A 19,462-nucleotide genomic window follows, 5' to 3' on the forward strand; every position below is an offset into this window, starting at 1 on the left:
GGGAGAGTCACTTGATTGTGATTTCATCATTTTTTGCACACGAGGGCTAATTATACTGAAGTACCAGATTGTTGCGCTGTGGCTAATTAGACTGAAGTACCAGACAGTTGCGCTGTGGCTAATTAGACTGAAGTACCAGACAGTTGCGCTGTGGCTAATTAGACTGAAGTACCAGACAGTTGCGCTGTGGCTAATTAGACTGAAGTACGAGACAGTTGCGCTGTGGCTAATTAGACTGGGACCTACAATTCAATGCCGAATGTCATGCTTGTTATTATACTCACCAAAAGGTCGGTGCGCTAACTCCTCGATGTGGGACTCCCTCCGGTAGCAATCTTTTCTCTGGTCGTGTCGCAGTTTCTATTGTACCCCTGTTTCAGGAAAGTTTTGCTGACAAGAGCGAACCGGGTATCGAACTCGTGACACTTCTAAACATCCTTTGGTACTTTACGCGAGTATCTTTACGACCTGGGCTACAGCGCTCCCACTTGATTGTCGTGAAACAATTCACATTCCGAAACTTTGAAATAAATGAATAATACGCAATGTAAATTCCAAAACAATTAACATAATTTACGGGGTTGAGACCCCCTTTAAAACCCTAATAGGACAATATTTCAAAGCAGTTGATTTAATCTAAAAATTTAACAACTTCCACAGCAGTATCGTGAATTTTTGCAATAGCAATTAAAAGGACTGATCCGGTAATTCTAGTGTCCAGAAATTTGAGCTAATTTTTCTTCCGTACATGAAAAGTCTCCCTTTATGAGAATAACTTTTTTTGCAAACCACATTCAAATATAACGACTTCCTTCAATATATCACGTTTTTGAACTATTTAAGACTTTATGGGGCACTCTGTGATTTATTTTAATTTCAAAATCGATTGTAGAATTTTCCCTTTTTCCGCAGTTTGTTTTTTTGAAACAAGTCGTATACTGGGACCTACCTAAAACGTATATTCTTGTCATTTTTCAAGTATTGGGAATATATGTTTTATTTGTTGCTTTTCATTATTTATTATCTCAAAACTATGCCAATCCGAAATCACTACGACTTCTTTTTTAATGAATATAATACATACTCGTCTTGGCCACGGTAAGGATCGGACGTGTTTTTATTGCGCTCTGTTCGCCGACCATTGTTGCCGAGCGATTACCGAAGGATTATCTGTCGCGTCGGTGCGCCATTTTGTGTTTTTTCTCGTTCTCGTGAGTTTTATTTAGCGTGATTTTTATTTTTTGGGTCATACTTTGCGGTTGTTTCTTTATCTTTTTAGATTGTGCGTTTAATTCACTTTTTAGTTTCGAGGAACTTGTTGAACATGTTTCGGTTTAGGACGAGTTTTGTTCCAATGATAATCGTTGTCATTAGTTATTTCTGTAAATTATTTCGAGTAAGGTTGATAACAAAAGACTGGTTCCTTGTTTTCGGAGAAAACTAACTTTGATTTTTCAGAGAATGGTTAGCGGAAGTTCTGGAATCAGTCGGGGTGATAGGTGAGTGGGAAGAATTTAGTACGAAGCTGTTCTCTGTTTCTCACGACGTCATACCGTTTGTTCGAAAAAACCGTGTTTGTACATCGCACTCCGTATGGTTCACGAATAACCAGCGTAACCTTTATCTTGAAAAGACTGTTCAGATTGTATAAAAGTGGATGAGATGACCTGTCATTGTTTTCTGATAAAAGGAGAGTGCTGAAGGAAGCAATAAGGGATAGTAAAAAGGAAGTTGAATCTAGGTTGGCAGATAACATTGACCCAAAATCATTTTTCAGATACGTCAATAATGGATGCAAGAGGACAGTCCTCCCCCCCTCGATAGGATGGTCTAGGGTGGAGAGCAATGTAGGCATGTCTAGTGCTTTCAATGACTTTATCACGTCTGTTTTTAATAGAGAATATGCTATTCAATGAACGGGTGTAGCGTGGGGTCATAAAATCATCAACGATATTCAAGTGGGAGACGTGGAGGTCCTAAATCTACTAAAAAAATGTATGTGCACGCAAAGCACCAGAAAAAGATGATATCTATCCCGCTGTCCTCAGGGAATGTGCTAATAAATTATTGGGCTAGTCGAGCAGATTTACAGGAGAAGTGTTGTTGAGGGCATCGTCCCAAGAGATGAGAAGGTTGCTAATGTTGTTCCTATATTTAAAAAGGGTAGTAGAGAGGCTGTGTTCAATTATCGTCCAGTGAGTTTGACGAGCTCCTTCTCGAAAATTTTGGAAATATTATCAAAAAGCAATTGCTGAAGTGATAATGAGCTCGGGTTCAGGAAGGGGAAGTCATGTGTGACCAACCTCCTTTGCTTCTATGATCACGTGACGAAGGCTTTGGTTAAGGGCAAAAAATGTAGTTGGTTTCCAGAAGACATTCAATCGGGTCCAACATGGTTAACTCTTTAGGCGTTTACACGATATTGGGATTTGGGGCAATTTGCTGAATTGGACAGAATCGTGGTTAAGAGAATTCTCTAATTGGACAGGTGCACAAGTGGAGTCCCTCAAGGAAGTGTCCTTGGTCCCATACCTTTTTCACTTTTTATTGATAAACTCGACAGGATATCGATGGGATTGTTAGCAAATTCGCAGATGACGTGAAGCTAAGGGGGGGGGGGGTAGTCGGGAATCAAAGATAGAGAGTTGTTCCAGACCCACTTGAACAGGACTGAAACATGGGCGAATGAATGGAGCAGGAAGTTTCGCGTTGACAAGTACATGGTAGCTCATTTTGGCTCGAACAACCCGCGTTTCTCTTACGAATTGAATGGTATCACTATCCCGGATCCAATTAGGGTGACCGATTTGGGAATTCTCATTCATGAGCGGCTTAAGTTTTCTGAACATTATTCAGCGGTGGTTTAAAAAGCGAATAGAATGTTCGGTTTCATTTTCAGAAAGGTCTCTTCGCGTTCTCCTAAAGTCATTCTTCCGCTTTTGCAGGTCTTAGTTCGACCTGGACTGGAGTATGCTGTAAGGGTTTGGAGACCATACCTACAGATGGACATAGGCTTGGTTGAACGGGTGCAGAGAAGAGCTACGCGTGTTCTTATTGGCATACGGGGCTGGAAGACAGACTTATTTTGTATATGTTCACATTAGATGAACGCAGGTGTCTCGGGAAAACATGATCGAAATGTTCAAAGGTTTTAACGGGATTGATAGGATATACCATGAATTATTGTTATACCGTCAATCGACTGCTTTTACAAGGGGACACCAATATCGGTTGGTGGGGGACAGTTCTAGGTTATGGTGTCGCAGAGAGTTTTTCTCTAATAGGGTTGTTAATAAATATAATAGCTTACTCCCGGATGTAGTAAATGCTAACACAATCGACAGGTTTGAAAAGAAATACAATAAGCATGTTGAGGTAAATCGAGAAGCTATCTATACTCAGAATAAGACAACCATAAGTATTATTTATGGGCACTATATAATATTTCACCATGCATATTTAATATTTATAGTTTTTGTAATTGCCTTTCTATTAGTCTTGCTGTAATTTTGAAGTATATGACAACCATATTTGTTATGGGCAACTTTTTCTTTACAATCTCGTTGGGCACTTTGCCTGTTGTAGTATTGTATTTGTATTTATTTGTATATGTCATGTCGTCAATCAGTACGAAGTATTAAACGAAGTTTTATTCATTAACTATGTATAATTTATATACACATTGAAATTAATCGGAATTCTATCTTCAGAAAAGAAAAAAAAAAAACTTGGAATATTCCGACACTATTAAAAGACTAATTGCATAAACAACCCATGTGCTTGTAAATTAAATTAGTTAATACACACAAACGAATTTAAACAATCATAACTAAAATTTATTCGATTTCTAAATAAACTAAAAAAAAAGAGATATGTGACGTATATTCGATTAAGGGTACCAAATCATTCATATTATAATTGAATAGATAGTGATAAAGTCAAAATGAAATATGATAACCATATTTCGATTGCAGAGATTAAAAAATATCGAAGATTATGATTATTTATCTCTCCGATATAATTTTATAAAAATAAAAATGTAAAAAAAAACAACAATGGTGGAAATTAATCGCTCAAATAAACACACAGAAAACATGTATCACCGTGAAGAATCCGCCGTAATCAGAGCGATTCCCAAGAATAATTCCCCTTCGTTGTGTAGTTCATAAAATAAAATTACTCGAGGAACTGGCTATGAATTATAGTAATTACAGCGCAACATGGCAAAATTTAATTAGTTCAAAATTTCTAGCGTGAATTGTTCATTAAAAATCCAAATGTAGGAAAAGGAAATGTTTCATATATTAAACTGAAAGAGTTGAAAAAAAAACCTGAGATAATCATCGTAAAATTCACGTGAACCATGTGTGTTTCAACATATTCTTTTTTAAAACTAATTATGTTCCAGTCCTATTATTTTTCACTCATTTATAATTTTGTATATTATTTAGTGAAGGGAACTCGTGTAATCGTGTATGAATTGAATCGAATTGTTTCGCTAAGCATTGTATAGTATGTACTCTATCTGCAAAAATGGCATAAAAGTTATGTCCATCTTACAAAGATTATTCTTTTGTTATTGATCACAACTGTGTGTCGTATTTGTGTTAGGGATATTTATATTGAACATTGTACATAGAAAATGATAAAAACATGTACAGGGTGTCCTGTAAGTTTTAATGCGGCCTTTATCTTCACACACACACATCAATAGTTCGTCGTAGAAGGTTTCCAATTTAAAAAATGCTCAAAAAGAGTTCAGAAATTACCCTGTAACAGTTTTTGAAAGTTAAGATACAGTGTGTAACAAAATTAAAAAAAAATCTAAATTTTTATATGGTCTCCCTGTCCCCTAAATTACAATTTGAAAGTTGTTACCACGTCTCTCGTTTTCAAACAAAAAATTCCATGTTTCTAAGTGCAATGTTCACTGAGGTATTTGAATTCAAAAATCGGGAAAGTTCAGTATAAGTGAGGGGAAAGGGATATTGTCCGTTTGTTTTTCCAGATATTTTCATAACTTTTCTCCGGTTATTGAATCCGAATATCTCAATTAGAGAATATTGCACTTAGAAATAATAAACTTTTTCTGTTGGCCTCAGGAGATACAGGGCAACAACATTCTAACTGGAAGAAGAGGGAAGAGAGGCCATTTAAAAATTTAGATTTCTTATTTTGTGACACGCTGTAATTTCCCTATCAAAGCCGGTATAGGGTAGTTTTTTGAACGCCTTTATGAACATTTTTTAAATTGGAATTATACCTCTACGATTGATGGTTGATGAGATAAAGGCCGCATCAGCACTTACAGGACACCCTGTATAAATAATCAAAGCGTGTCTCACTGATTTCTTATTTTTGTCGATGTATTTATAGGCTAGAGACATCTTTATCTAAATATTATTTTATGTAATAACAATTAAAATCTCCCTTCTTTCTCTCGATTAACCTTTCAATACAATTATATTCCATACTATGGAGTTGTTACTAAACATAATATAATTTTCATAGGATAAAGGTGTAACAAAGGTGAAGTAGAGAGAAGTGTTTTCGTAAGGTATCGATTCGAAGCTTTGTTCGGATAAATTTTGGTGGTTAATAATTCTGAATCCATAGTGTTCCGCGGAAAAATTTCCCCAATCATGACACGATCTGAACAAACATGATCGATTCATGTGCGTTTGAAGAATTTGCTATTGGTTAAAAATTAGGTGGCACATCGTGGGAAAAATGTTATTTTAGCCATTCTTTCTAAATATGGTTACTAATTTTGTCGTAAGGATGCGATACAAGACAAAAGAATGATTTCAGCAATTTATTTTATCATTACTATAAAAACGAGTAATTTATGAACAATTCGGTCTATAGGCCGGAATAATTACGGAAGCTTACCAGAAATACCTTCGTACGTCCACCATTCTTCCCAGCTTCCATCAGTGCCTTTGATAGAAAAGGGAAACGAAAATTATTGATAACTACACAAAATATCAACTGTACAATAATTAATTCTACATAATAATTAATCATACATGCATTATTATCTTTGGTGCCGTATCTTTGGTCCGATTAATCGATTAATCGATCAGTTGATAATCGCGCGATTAATTCGATCAAAATTCGATTAAAACTTTATCAAAAGTTTCTAGTTTAACTTGATTTATTTATCTAAACCGATTGAATGTCTTAAATTATGTTCCTATTCATAAAATTTCAGAGAAGTGGTCGTATTTGAAAATAACTTAACCAATAATTTTAAAGTTTTCATCACGGGAAAACACTAGTTAATTCAACGATATCTAAAATCAATGACTAAAAACAACGATGAAACATTCTAGTTAAGAAATTCCAGGATATAATGCTCAGCATATCGTTCCCCTTATGCCAGAGACATTAATGTGCTAATTTTCACTTTCTGGGTTTATCAGCTGGTAGGTCACTTATTTTGCTTTCTAAGTGGTGCCAGAAACACAAATGCGTATCCCCCTATTGAAACACATTTTACAAAAATTTTTAAGGGAACAACTTGCATAGGGTAACCGTTCAAAAGCCTTTTTCAAAGTTCTAGAAATTTGCACATTCATGTTTCTGGTAAAAGGGGGACGATATTAACCCATTAACTACCAAATTTGTTTTTTTTAAGTTTTTTGGCCGGATAAATTACATATATGCACAAAAAGTTGTAAACGTAAAGCACGTAAAATTGCAAAATCCCCAGATGGGGGGATAGTGGCAGCTAATGGGTTAAAATAGCTACAAGAGGGTGGCCTCTATTTCTTAATCTATTTCTATATTTGTTTACACCCATTCAGCGGATAGATGCGTGAAATGAATGGAATATGTTTTTATAGCATCGATTAGTATTATATAGTTACCAACACTACGTGTGCTATAAATGAATATCATTTGAAAATATTCGATAAAAATTCGATTAATCGGTCAATTAATCGATTAAAATTTTTTGATTAACCTATAAAAAATTTTAATCGATCTCCAACCCTAATTATCACCTAGCTACTATATATTGTCTAAACAAACTACTATTACATGGCCAAAATACTCTTAAGCAATGCCAGTGTTCCATTCCACAATAATCATAAATCAAATATTGGTAGGAGATTGTTTTCTGTCGTTTCTCAACTTGAAAGGGCGAATACAAACACGTTTTGTCGCAAAGCAAAATATAAAAATATTAAGGTAATTGGAATGAGAACAACACATATCATAAAAATGCATTTGACATTATATTTACCGACTTTTGTTTTGAAATGGAATACATTTGACACATTTCTGGACAAATCAAGAACTGAAACAATTTCGACTCAAGTTGACCACTGAATCCGTGATTATGCATATGGTGCCAATCAGTTTTAAACTCGTATTGCTGATACTACAACCATAAATCATTAATTTTGCTGATACTTGTTTAAAAAAATGGTACATTTAAGGGTTCACCCTTCAGTATAAAGTCTTCCCATGACAGTGGACTGAGATAACAAAGTCAACAAATCGAGTGCAGTTTTCATGCTTTCCATAATAAATAATATTTCCAAGTTATGTATCGTGACACATTTTTTCGTTGAATTATAAATATTTCTCAGCTGCTGACTGCGCACGCGGAAGTTCCAGAAATGTGTTTCTAAGGAATATTCCATTTCTGGAACTTTCTTCTTTATTTTCCCACATCAGTCAATTTACATTTCATTGGATTTCACAAAGCGATCGAATGTGAATTAATTCCCCTCACTTAATCATATTCCATAAGCCAATACGAGGCACGACAAGGACAAAGAACATCAAAACGCTATCAACTTTAAGAACAATAAATACGATGACGACAGAAATTTCAAGAAATTCAGACTCAAAAGGACAGAAGAAGAGAAACAAAGGGAAAAATAAAGGGGATTTTTTTACTCTCTTTTTCCCTATTGTTTCAAACATTGTTCTCCGATATTCGAATTGATGAATTTCATGATGGATTCCTATAGGAAATTTCTCTTCTTTTTTTTTAAGAAAGGGACATTAAAGAAATCGAAAGAACACAAAAGAGAGACAGATTCTCAGATATGGAAATACGATTAAAAGAGAAGGAAAATAATCATTAATTCATTTGGTTTCGAGTAATTCCAATTGATTATACGACTCTATTGAATTATGATTATGATAATAGGTCAACATCCAGAGTATTTTTCTCTTATTTAATTCCTTTTTTTCCCACTGGAGTTTAAAACTGATCTTTTCTAAATGCGTTTTTAATGAATCAATGATATTTGTTTGTGGATGTTATAATCGATTCACTCAGAAACTCTATTTTTTGTGATTTATAATAAGTATTTTATCGGAAAAACTGGCAGTTCTGAATAAATTTAATAACTAATATTTGTGATGAATTATGATGAAGTAGGAAATATTTTCACTTCTTTTTAATTGCAAGTTGAATCCAATATATTGTTTAGTTTCATTTTTGAAATGAAAACACAAGTAAAACTGTTATGATGCATATAAATGCGCTATAAACTACTTTTTATTTAGTCGCTCATTACAGCTTATTGTTGCACTCAGATAATTATCATTATGATATAATATATTCCTTGTACGAACGATACTATAGAATTCCAAGAGAATGATTTTAAAACATGATGTTTTTGGGTAGTACCACAATGCCAAGTGTACGTTTTATTAGAAATTTTGCTCTCTTCACCAAATAAATCACCAAATAATCATGAGTCCAGTGTTCTTCAGCAATGGGTCCGAGGACCTGTGACGGCGTTTGGAAGTCTCCTACCGGTCCGCGAACCATTTCTTCCAATTCATAGAATATGTTACGGTAAATTATACATAATAACTGGTTATTATGCATCCTTACCAATTGTCTTGGTAATTTTGTTAAATTTATACTTTTACCAGGGGGTATATGCCTAATACCGGAGCGTCGTTGTTACATTTGATAAATACTAAAAAAAATTTCACTTTTACCGGAGATTATACATATAAGTAATATGTGATAAGTTATAAGTATATAAGTTATGCATAACCAAGCATCGTTGCTGAATTTGATAAATGCTTGACATTTATTGCATTTATCTGTGACTATGCATAACAAGCCAGTGGAATCGGTGAATTGGATAAATATGAAAAAAAAATCCAAATGAGTGTAGTATGTGTGATGAATGATAAATATATGTATAATTGAACCCCGATATCATGATAAAATGCATGTATGAATTATCATGAATTATCAATGGACGAACTATCATGGTTTTTTTTTTTCAATCCAGGGTCGTCGGTAATGGCATTGGTTGTGTATAATCGCACCATTTGATTCACGATGTCGACTCCATATTTAGTTTCGTTATAGTAGACAAATGTTTCTGGGGTCTTTTTTTTCATTTCCGTTGAAAGTTACATCAGTATTAAGTGAACTCAGAGAGAGAGAGAGAGAGAGAGAGAACTATATATAGAACATTTTTATTCTGTTTTCCCTGATAGGATGTCAGCGTGATATCAGTCCCAGTTTTGAATACGATGGACGAGTATAGATCTTGCTTTCCTGTTTTCGCAGTTGGAGGCACCTCACGACGGTCTTTTCGAAGGGTCCCAACCAAGCTTGTCGATTTGGATTTCATAAATGCACACAATTTCAATACTCTCGATGCTGTCATGTTTCCACCTTTTCGTGGATAATGTTAGACTAATCGAATTGCAACATGTTCATGGACGAGTTGATTTGCTGGTATAAAACCAACAGTCAAATAGTTATGCTCTTATTTAATAGATGGCAGCAGGAGTCAAAGCGTAGATTTCTATATCGGAACGGGAAAGCGATAGAATTCAAACTAATTCATCAATGTTTCAAGCAACATAATTTGTCATTCCATTATCAGCATTTTACTCATATAGTATGAATATCTGCCCTTTCGTTGTTTCATGATTTTAATTCAGTTGTGACTCCCAGGTACGAAATGTAATTCCATCGAGATTTTCCATTTCTTCTCAATTTTCATTTGATGGTGTGAGACGACGCTTAGATTGTCATCATCTCTATCTTTTTATACCAACCCATGGCTCCATTGTACTACTGCAATTAATTGATATATCGATGATGAAGAGGAGTATGTTAGATATGCAGTATAATCGTATAGCAGGAATGCGAGCCAGTGTTGATAGTCTGGCCAAACATTTGACGAACCACTCGGTATTTACGCTATAAATGGAGTTATGTTGGGATTTATAACAGACAGTGTTTCCGTTCACCCTAATGTGCCGATATCCGACAAGCAATACAAATCACGTAGCATCAATAAAATGCCGCATTAATTAAAATTATTTTAAAATATAGCATTAATTGAAATTTCTTTTAAAATATTGCATAAATAAAAACTTATACAAAGGTCGGAGCACGGCATTGACTCGCTTTGCTTTCCTATGGGAAAATTCCCTCTGCTGTAAGGGATATTTAAAAATTTTATATTCAACTGTAGACACTGAATTTTTTATTCTTGAATTCTGTAATTGTTTTATGCAATTTAAGGAGCATTAAGGATTTGAATTGTTTATGGTTGTTTTTATTCTCAAATTTTAACATCAACGACATATAACGCTTTTTTTTTTAACAAAAAAGGCCAAAATTTAGCTCTATTTTGTGTCAGAAAATAGTTTTAATACATTTAAATGAGAAATCTTCTCGGTTAGTAATGTGCCACTTCAATGTTGAGAAACAGAGTTTCATGACATTTGAACAAGTAGTGTCTGTAAAAATGTTCTTTATCTGACAAAAAAATATAGTTTTGAGACAAGAGCATTTTTTAATAGAAAACATTAACATGTGAAATGTCTGCAAGCAGAGAAATTATATAAAAATATTTAAAAAAATACTTTTAGAGTGCAGATACAACAAAATATATTATCGAACACACACGCAAAATATTTTATAGCGTCTAAAAATTGAAAAAAAAAATTAAGAAATGCGTTTTTTGACAAATTTGTGTGCACCAATCCCCTTAAAATATTGCATCAAGTTTCGCAATTTTATAAGAAAAAAAATATAGAAAATATTTTAGATTCGCGTCATAAAGTTAAATCGTATATCTTAACTCCTTTGAATGAGAAGTAAAACACGGAAATCGATATCACAATATTATTACTTATTACTAATACAATAACATTCGTTTCCAAACAAGAATTTCCCTCACATAAACACAAATACGGTATTCTCATTCAGAAATAAATTCCATATCCATTCAGGTAAAAAAAAAAAACAAGAACCAGACCTGTCTTGTGACACTGGACACGAAGACAAATTCCTTGAATACATTCAAGAAAAGAACGAATCAATATTAAAGTTCAACGATCTCAAGAATTTCCAAGAGAAGTCAGTGCTTCTATTTCTTTATGTATAGTCTTTACCTATTTATATTATAAGGGAGAAAAAAAGAAAACCCCTTTAAACCAGGAAATAACCCCTCCATTTTTACTCAAATATTTAAAGATTTTATTTCCTTTTACCGTAAAAAGGAAATGCAACGCATTTGTTGCTTTTATAAAGAAAAGAAGTACAGAAAATAAAATAACAAACGCTTGAGAGTTTGGACTAAGGGAGATTCTTGGTTCCAGTTTGCACCAGGGTCGTAGTTTTTACGTTTTATATTATTTTACCCGTTTTATATTTTACCTTAAATATCTTTCCGGGACAGAGTACGTACTACCGAGATAGAGAGAAGAAAATCACATTCGCTTTTCGATTCTCTTTGGGTGGAAAAAGAAAACCCGGGGTTTTTTGTGGCTGTAGGCTTTTCCAAATGTTCCGAGTCAAAGAGTACAGAGAGGAGAAAACAAGATGAAAACAAAACAGAGGAAAAAAGAGATTTAAACCTCTGTTTTATATATATATATATATATATATACTTCTTTTTTGTTTAGTTTTCAAAGGAAATGAAATTGGGTTTGTTTCGCAAAGTTTATTTTCCTTGTTTTCGGTCGAAATTCGGTCCGGTTTAAAGCAATCACTGCTGAATCGGTTTTCCAAACTCTATCGAGAAAATTCACTCGTGGAAGTCCGAACTTTCAATGGAAAAGAAAATACCCCCCCCCCCTCCCTTTTTCATACTATATCTAATATATATCTTCTAACATCTGTGTTATTAACTGAGTCGGATGTTATGTAAGACTATTCTTTGTACTGTGTCTTCAATTCTGTAAATTCAGTGTTTACATGGAGATTGAAAGGGTTTTTTACGTGTTTTCGTTTGAGTAATTTTCAAAAAATTAGAACACGCCAGAAATTCACGAGAGTAGTTCATAGAATGCTGAAGTTGGATAGTTCAAATTACCTGTACAGTTGTAATTTGAATTTTCATCTTCTGAGAGGTTCTTCTTGAGCATATCGGCGTCAAAAAATGTGCATGGAATAGATTGAAGCTGTCCCGAAATGCCAAATTAATTTTTTTCCTCTTTGTTTTGAAAAATTAGAACACCCCGATAGTTTAAAAAAAATCAGAACATCTGAATGAAAACGTATTATTACAATGCGTTTGTGAGCACATACTCAACGTAATTTTTTGTTTGTTGAAATGTCCAGTTTTTCTACCCGTATTGAGATTGAACGATTCTATGTTTTCATACATAACGAGGCAAGACACAGAACACGAATTCGATCAAATTGATGTAAATCTGCAGGCAGATACTCATATAATAACCCGCAATCCCGAGATATCTCTTCTAACTTGATCTACTTTATGTTGACAATCCCGAAACATCTCGAGTTCTTAAAACGCTGTTATTTCGACATTGACGAGCCCAATAAACTCTGTACAACAGTCTTTCCCTGATTCGATGTGCCACCCCCGGGCTGTCAATCAACTGCGAATGGGCGGAGTCAGCTTTTGTTCAAAGTCCGATAACAGAAGGGTAGAAACGATGTTTTCATTGTCCCTTCGAGAGGTAGAATATTATTCTTGCGTACAGCATATAAATGACAAAAAACGATACTTTTGTATATTCTTCCTTGTTTTTTTAAAATATTATTTTCGGTGTTGTTGGGGAGGGGGGGGGGGGGTTCAGGTCCAATCTAAAAAAAACAAAATCTTCTTAAAAGTAGGTAGCAATTTCAAGAAGGTTTAGTGATTTTTACTGTGGCAGTTATAATGCGGATCAGAAAAATTTTGAATTTTAAGGAGCGTTTAAAGGTTTCAGCACCCGCTATTGGCACTAACTCGCAAATCACGGGAAATAACTAGCTTCCACAAAACGCAATGGATGAAAATCTATAATTCACCGAACAAAACGTACGTAGCACGTTTGATTTATGAATGTAAAAATAATAATTTTATAGTTTTTTTTTCCAAATTTACGATTCGCAAACAAAACTCGTATATGTTTGACAAATATGTGAGATAAATATGTTTATATAACAATAATTTTCTGATATAAATTATATTTTGATATTTCTTTTTTTATATTTTGATACTTTACTGATCATGAAAAAAAACCCTTCACTGTTGATTTCAAAACATCAAGAAAGCCTTATTGGGAAAATAGGAGAGAAAACGAGAAATTTTATAAATAAAAGATACCGCATATCTGGCCCACACTGAAAAGTATGCACCCCCTGGAATAGGTGATCAACGGAATTCAGTTTCCTTTTTCACACTTTCATGCACTACGCAGAAAGTGGCTTCACGGCAACACTGTCGAAGGGTAGATAATACGAAATGCCGATGTTAATAATCATGATCGGAAGAAGAGAGGTGAAGAATTTACAAATATATTGAAAATGATTTTAAACGGAATTTGAAAAAAAAAAAAGATATCTCTGTAGCTGTTTTGAAATCTCTTGAAAAATATCGTTATAGAGGAATTTATCGTAGTAAAGAATATCGTTGTATCTCGAAGGAGTTTAACATTAGACTATAAACAATTCCAAAAATTAGACTCTAGGCAATTTCAATTGGAAGTACGCCTCTTGGACCAACTCGCCAATGAAATGTGGTTCGAGAAGTTGGCTATGTGCACCCTGAATGAAAGAATGAATGAACTTTGCCACTCGACTTATCCCGTTACCGACCCCCTATGTGCACCCTGTGTATAAATTAAAATGTCCTTCCTGACAACGTCATCATCGCCGAACCGAAGCCGCTGAAGCTCTAAATATGAAACTCGAACTGTAATTTTATTTTATAATGTACAGACTCACAAAGAAGGATTTTCTTTTCGAAATTAAACACAAAAAATGGGTCATAGATGAAATTTTCAGATTACAAAATAAACGCGAATGAAGCCCGCGGTTATAACAGCTAATTGCTTTATCTAAGAATTATTCGTTTGAAATGGTTCATGATCCTTGATACTAAGATAACTCAAACTACAATAAAACCTCTCTTCTGCGGACACCGACGGGACAAAACGATTCTACCGTAAAAGAGAAGTTACCGTTAATCATGGGGAGTTTCATATGCATACTTTTATTACGCAAGTCGAATTTATTATTTGATCGCATAAGAGGGGTGTCCGTTAATAGGGGTTTTACTGTATTGTGTAATTGACTAAGATTTTCAACCAAAACATAAATAATCAAACGCTTTTCCTCGGAGGAAAAGGGCAGTAAAATGTAGCTAAAATGAACTTTTCCGTAAGTGAAACGAGCTTAAAACTATCCATTTTTAACGAGAACATATCCCGTTCGTTTTTTGTTTTTATCCTGGAAATAATCCCTGCGTAAATCCATAATGCAAATCCTGTCGCAAGCCAGCGCTATCCATCAAACTATTCCTGATTTAGTCGCTCGGTATTTCTCACGAAAAATAAAAACATGGAAATAAAAATGGCAGATGTTTGCCTGTTTAAACCTAGAAGTCGAATTACGGGAATGCGTGGGAATTTTCGGTTTATTTCATTTATTTATTTATTTTTCATAAAAATTGCAAATTCTTTCGAGGCTCGAAGTTGACACGTTGTAATAAATCAGAATGAAAAAGGAATCTTTACGCTTATTTTTTCTTTTTCTTAAATATTTAACTTGTGTTTTGAATCTTGTGAATTGAGTATCCCCGTGTCATTTTTCATGACTTGCAATTCATAACTAAGGGAGTGATTATTTTTAGCTTTTCTATCAATTTTATTTCTGAGATGTTTCTTTTATTCATTTTATTTGATTTATGCCTTATTTTACACATATGCTTCTAAGACTGGAGCTCCCAGGGGAAATATTTGGTTTACCACTGGTGGTTGACAACTAATCTCGTTCATTCTGCATAAAATTGCTATACATATATCCACGAAACTTTCTTCTACGGTAAGAAATAGTTTTTTCTTGCATAATGATTTTGTTTGAACTTGCATGAAGATGTTGCGCTACGGAAAGATGTGGGCGGCTATTTGGGTATCGCGATGAATTTTTGTGGCGCATTGTTTCGTATCACATACGGCAGAATTTTTATCAATAGACGATACATACGAATATTAGAATTCTGTGGAAAAAAAAGACATTGTGTGTTCATTTGCATTCAGGACCACTGCTACTAAACCTTACCTGTACCTTGTAAAAATTCCTTTGGGGAATTTTCTAATTACCGTCAGCCCCGCTTAAACGGAAATCAAAGATTCCGGCACATGATACCCGACTAAGAGAGAAATCCGATTATACGGGGAACAATTATAATGCGGTTTCATACCGTAGTGTAGAGATTTTATACTGGGAAAATATACTGTGTATATAATTATCATATTATCCGAGCAGAAATGTACCAGAGCGGAATGAATTGAATATGAGATTTTAAGTTTCAAATATATCCATATTACTTACCAATATCAGCCGAAGGCAGCGAGAATATATAGTGTGATATATATAGAGCGTAATGAACTCAAAAAGCAGAATAGCCCAATGTTTTAGAGCAGTCAAAATCATTTTGTTTTCATTCCTTCAGAGCAATGCGACTTACCTTCCCGCACCGCAACCCCTTGGATAATACGTTTTTTATCTCTTAGAAGAATCGGGTTTCTTTTCTGTAATTGATTACATAAATTATCCAATAATCAATTTCTCTTAATTCTTTTGCTTTGGCTTCACTTGTTTTTTTGAAAATTAATGCAAAAAGGAAACTGAAACCCCTCTTTTTTTTAGAATTGGAAGAAAATTTGTTCTTTATTTATTGATTCCAGTCCCAACAAATATGAATTAAAGTGTCTTTGACGATTATTTAAACTTTATTATTATATATAAACGATAGTAGATATAGACGATATAATACAGATGATTATTATTATAAACTTCCTCGACAGTTGATACAATTGTTTTACGTTTTCCCTGAGTCATATGCGCTCACGACAGTTTCGAATCCAAGCACAACATGTTAATAACACGCGGTACCAATGTAAACGAACCACAAAACCGTTTAGGTAAATATTGGTATTTTTCCTCAACCAAAATGGGAAACAAGTACGATCGCTTATAGAAAACGAAACTTTTACAACGTAAAAATATGTATGACGCACTTCGGCAAGCAGAAGTGAGAAGATCCAAAATATGTATGAGTCCAAATATTTATATGATTCATATTCTTTTAGGAATTGAAAATTCAATTTTTATGATTATTCTAATTTTCCCGATTAATTAGTCAACATGTTGAAATTTGTTTTTCCACATAGTAGCCCCAAAATGCTCTTTCGCACCCCCACCACCCCTGTCGGGAAATACTGTTTTAGAAAAAAAAAAAACCACAGTTTTAGTGAAAATAAAGAGAAATGAAATTTAAAATTGAAATTATGATTATCATATTATATGTATTTTATATTTTCGGAGTTTTCAAAATCTTTCGTGGTTTCGCATGAAGTTGATTCATGAATTTTGGTCCTTTTACCATAAAACCATTGCAATAGGAATTAGTCGACATACGGTCGAAATTAGATCTTTTCTCCCGTTTTTTCTGATAAAACTTCCCTTCTTTCGCAAATCTTCTTCCATTTCATCCACATTCTGTGCGATGCTTGATACCCGAGCCTTTTATTATTATTATTATTATTGCATTCAATCTGTTTCACAAGCAGAAATCCTTCCATTTCGCATAATTTTGTGGCGAAGAAGGGGATTGTAGCCGATGTTGTTGAAAAATATGAAAAATATATTGGGACTTCGTAAACACGGTAAAATAATTTATTAGAACGATTACGTTACGACACAAATAAGAAGTATAGGCCATACACGGATAAATATGGAACGAAGTGCCGCGCTGCTACGGTTGGGTTCTAATTTGTCAGACACATTTTGGCTGTGTGAAAAAAACTACTCTCTCGATTATAATAGGCACACAAATCAGTAAAATACCCATTTTTCTTAATATTAAGTCGGATTCTCACATTTTTTTTCCTAATTTTTAGGCATTGTATGAAACCATGGTGTTTGTGCAGAATTCTTTTTCATTTATTTGAAAAGTTTCGTACTCTATGGGCTAAACAAAGGACAAAAACAAAGTAAAATAATTAAATGTACTGAAAATAACTTTGATATCACAGGGCACAAAAAAATATGCATATTTTTCATAACTTTTAACAGTTTGTATATTTTAATAAATTTGTGAATGTTTTAGTCAATATTTTTTTTCCTTATACATATTGGTTGATATACATTTACAGTCATCATGCGAATTTTATACTTGATTAAGAGGGAAAGTTTTAGATCCAGAATCACATTCCCACAGGCCAGGCTAACGTTGAGGAATAAAGTAATTCTTTTTAAAACTATTATTCGTCCTATTCTGACATATGCTGCCCCAGTGTGGGCTCATGCCAGTCTTGCAAATATGAAACGTTTACAGACACAGCAGAACATCATTCTTCGTCAGTTTACCAGAGCCCCCTGGTATGTGAGAGCAAAAAACATCCGTAAAGATCTTGACTTACCACTAATCTTGGACTATATGAAGGAGCTTGCCAATGCTCATTTTGACAGGCTACGATCTTCTGAACACCCGCATCTTAGAGAAATTGTCTGTTATGACCCTAGAATACCCACAGTACACTCTAGGCCAATGGACTTGCTGAGCGTGGATTGGGTGACGAATTGATGTAATTTGCAGAACATTTTCATGATTTTGATTTTTTTTTTTTTTCAAAACGATTTATCAATTTAATATCAGTTTTGTTTGATATTGCGGATGCTGTGATCGCAATTCAGAGGCATTTATATGCTTTTTTTTTTTTTTCGCAATTAATAATTTTTCTCATTTATTCATAATTTGCGCTTGCATAAAATGGTGCATTGGGTTCGTGTCGTGTTGAAACTGATGTTATTGCAATACAGAGATGGTATGTGTCATGTCTTCATTGTAACTTTTTCTTTGACGTTCTTGATTATGGTTATATGACTGATGACGGTTCAACAGTACCTCAAACATCTCTGGTTAGTGTCTCTCGATTATGTAAATATTTATAATGTTGGGATTTTTGGGTAGCATATCATCAGCTACTTCCCTTAAGACATTTCCCCCTTGTTCTTCGATTGTGTTGTGTTTTATCTCGATGAGCATTCATTTCGCGAAGATTTGTAAACAATACTCTCCTGGCTCATTCATTCTCTACACACACACACACATACACTACATACCTTACACACATGCACAAACTTGTCTTTTTCCTTCTCATACCACCCCAGGTGATCTGTAAGTCGCCAGACAGCCTGCAAAGGCTGGGCAGCGACGGAAACGTTCAATTCTGGTCTTGTCTGGTCTGGAAAGTTTTAGAAATTAATCACACTTAAAGCGGGGGAAATTTAACATTGGTTCTATGGGAGCAATTTCGGTTAAAGAGGATTTTATCAGTATAAGCGGAGAGTCTCAGATTACGATTTCTGTAAGAAATAGCACCTCCGACCTGCGAGGTGCGAATGCGAGCCGGTCTATGATTTGAAAAAGTCTGTCTACAGTGATCAGACATACCTTCAACACGATATTTAAGTAGCATAAAAATTCCAATCATTTTACATCTTTACTTCAAAATATTGAAGACAGGTGGCAGCACCAGCAAGCAAGAACATAAACAATCGCAACTCTGAGAACATAAACACGTTGATGCCACGCATGTATACACTCACATTAAGACGTTTCGGCATGTAAGAACAGATTCGTTAGAAATTCTGCAGAGTAATGTGTACGAAGTTCATGTTTCACTGTAAAAGCCCGAAGTGCTGCCAGTTCACATATAGGTGTGGACAGAGCGCGATTTTCAGAAATTAATCGGCCTTTGGGCGGCAAATTAGCGAAGTTCCCGGAGATTGTTGGCTAAAAGTTCGATATGCTGATGTAAAACGGTCCGGTAGACACCAAACCCATTTTTTTTTCATCGCCAACGTATTATCGTATGATACATGACTATATATATAGTAGCTGCATTGGATTAGCTTCATATGAAAGAAAGAGAAATCGGATAGAAATTTTGAAGAAAAAAGAAACGACTACCGCATTGTGACTGAGGTAGT

General features: G+C 34.4%; 1 protein-coding gene across 2 annotated transcripts in view; it reads right to left on the reverse strand.

Annotated features, from left to right (window-relative positions):
- The window catches only part of LOC149070130 (carbonic anhydrase-related protein 10-like), a 98,909-nt gene that overhangs the window by 56,785 nt on the left and 22,662 nt on the right, over window positions 1-19,462 (reverse strand). For both annotated transcript variants that reach the window (XM_089249745.1, XM_089249744.1), the window contains exon 2: window positions 5,893-5,940. In XM_089249745.1, coding sequence (XP_089105871.1) covers window positions 5,893-5,940 — 48 coding nt within the window. The remainder of the gene's footprint in view (window positions 1-5,892; window positions 5,941-19,462) is intronic.

The sequence above is a fragment of the Pholcus phalangioides genome, unplaced genomic scaffold, assembly GCF_987345545.1.
Source record: "Pholcus phalangioides strain wild (caught in Gottingen) unplaced genomic scaffold, Ppha-v1.0 ptg000022l_1, whole genome shotgun sequence".
NCBI lineage: Eukaryota > Metazoa > Arthropoda > Arachnida > Araneae > Pholcidae > Pholcus > Pholcus phalangioides.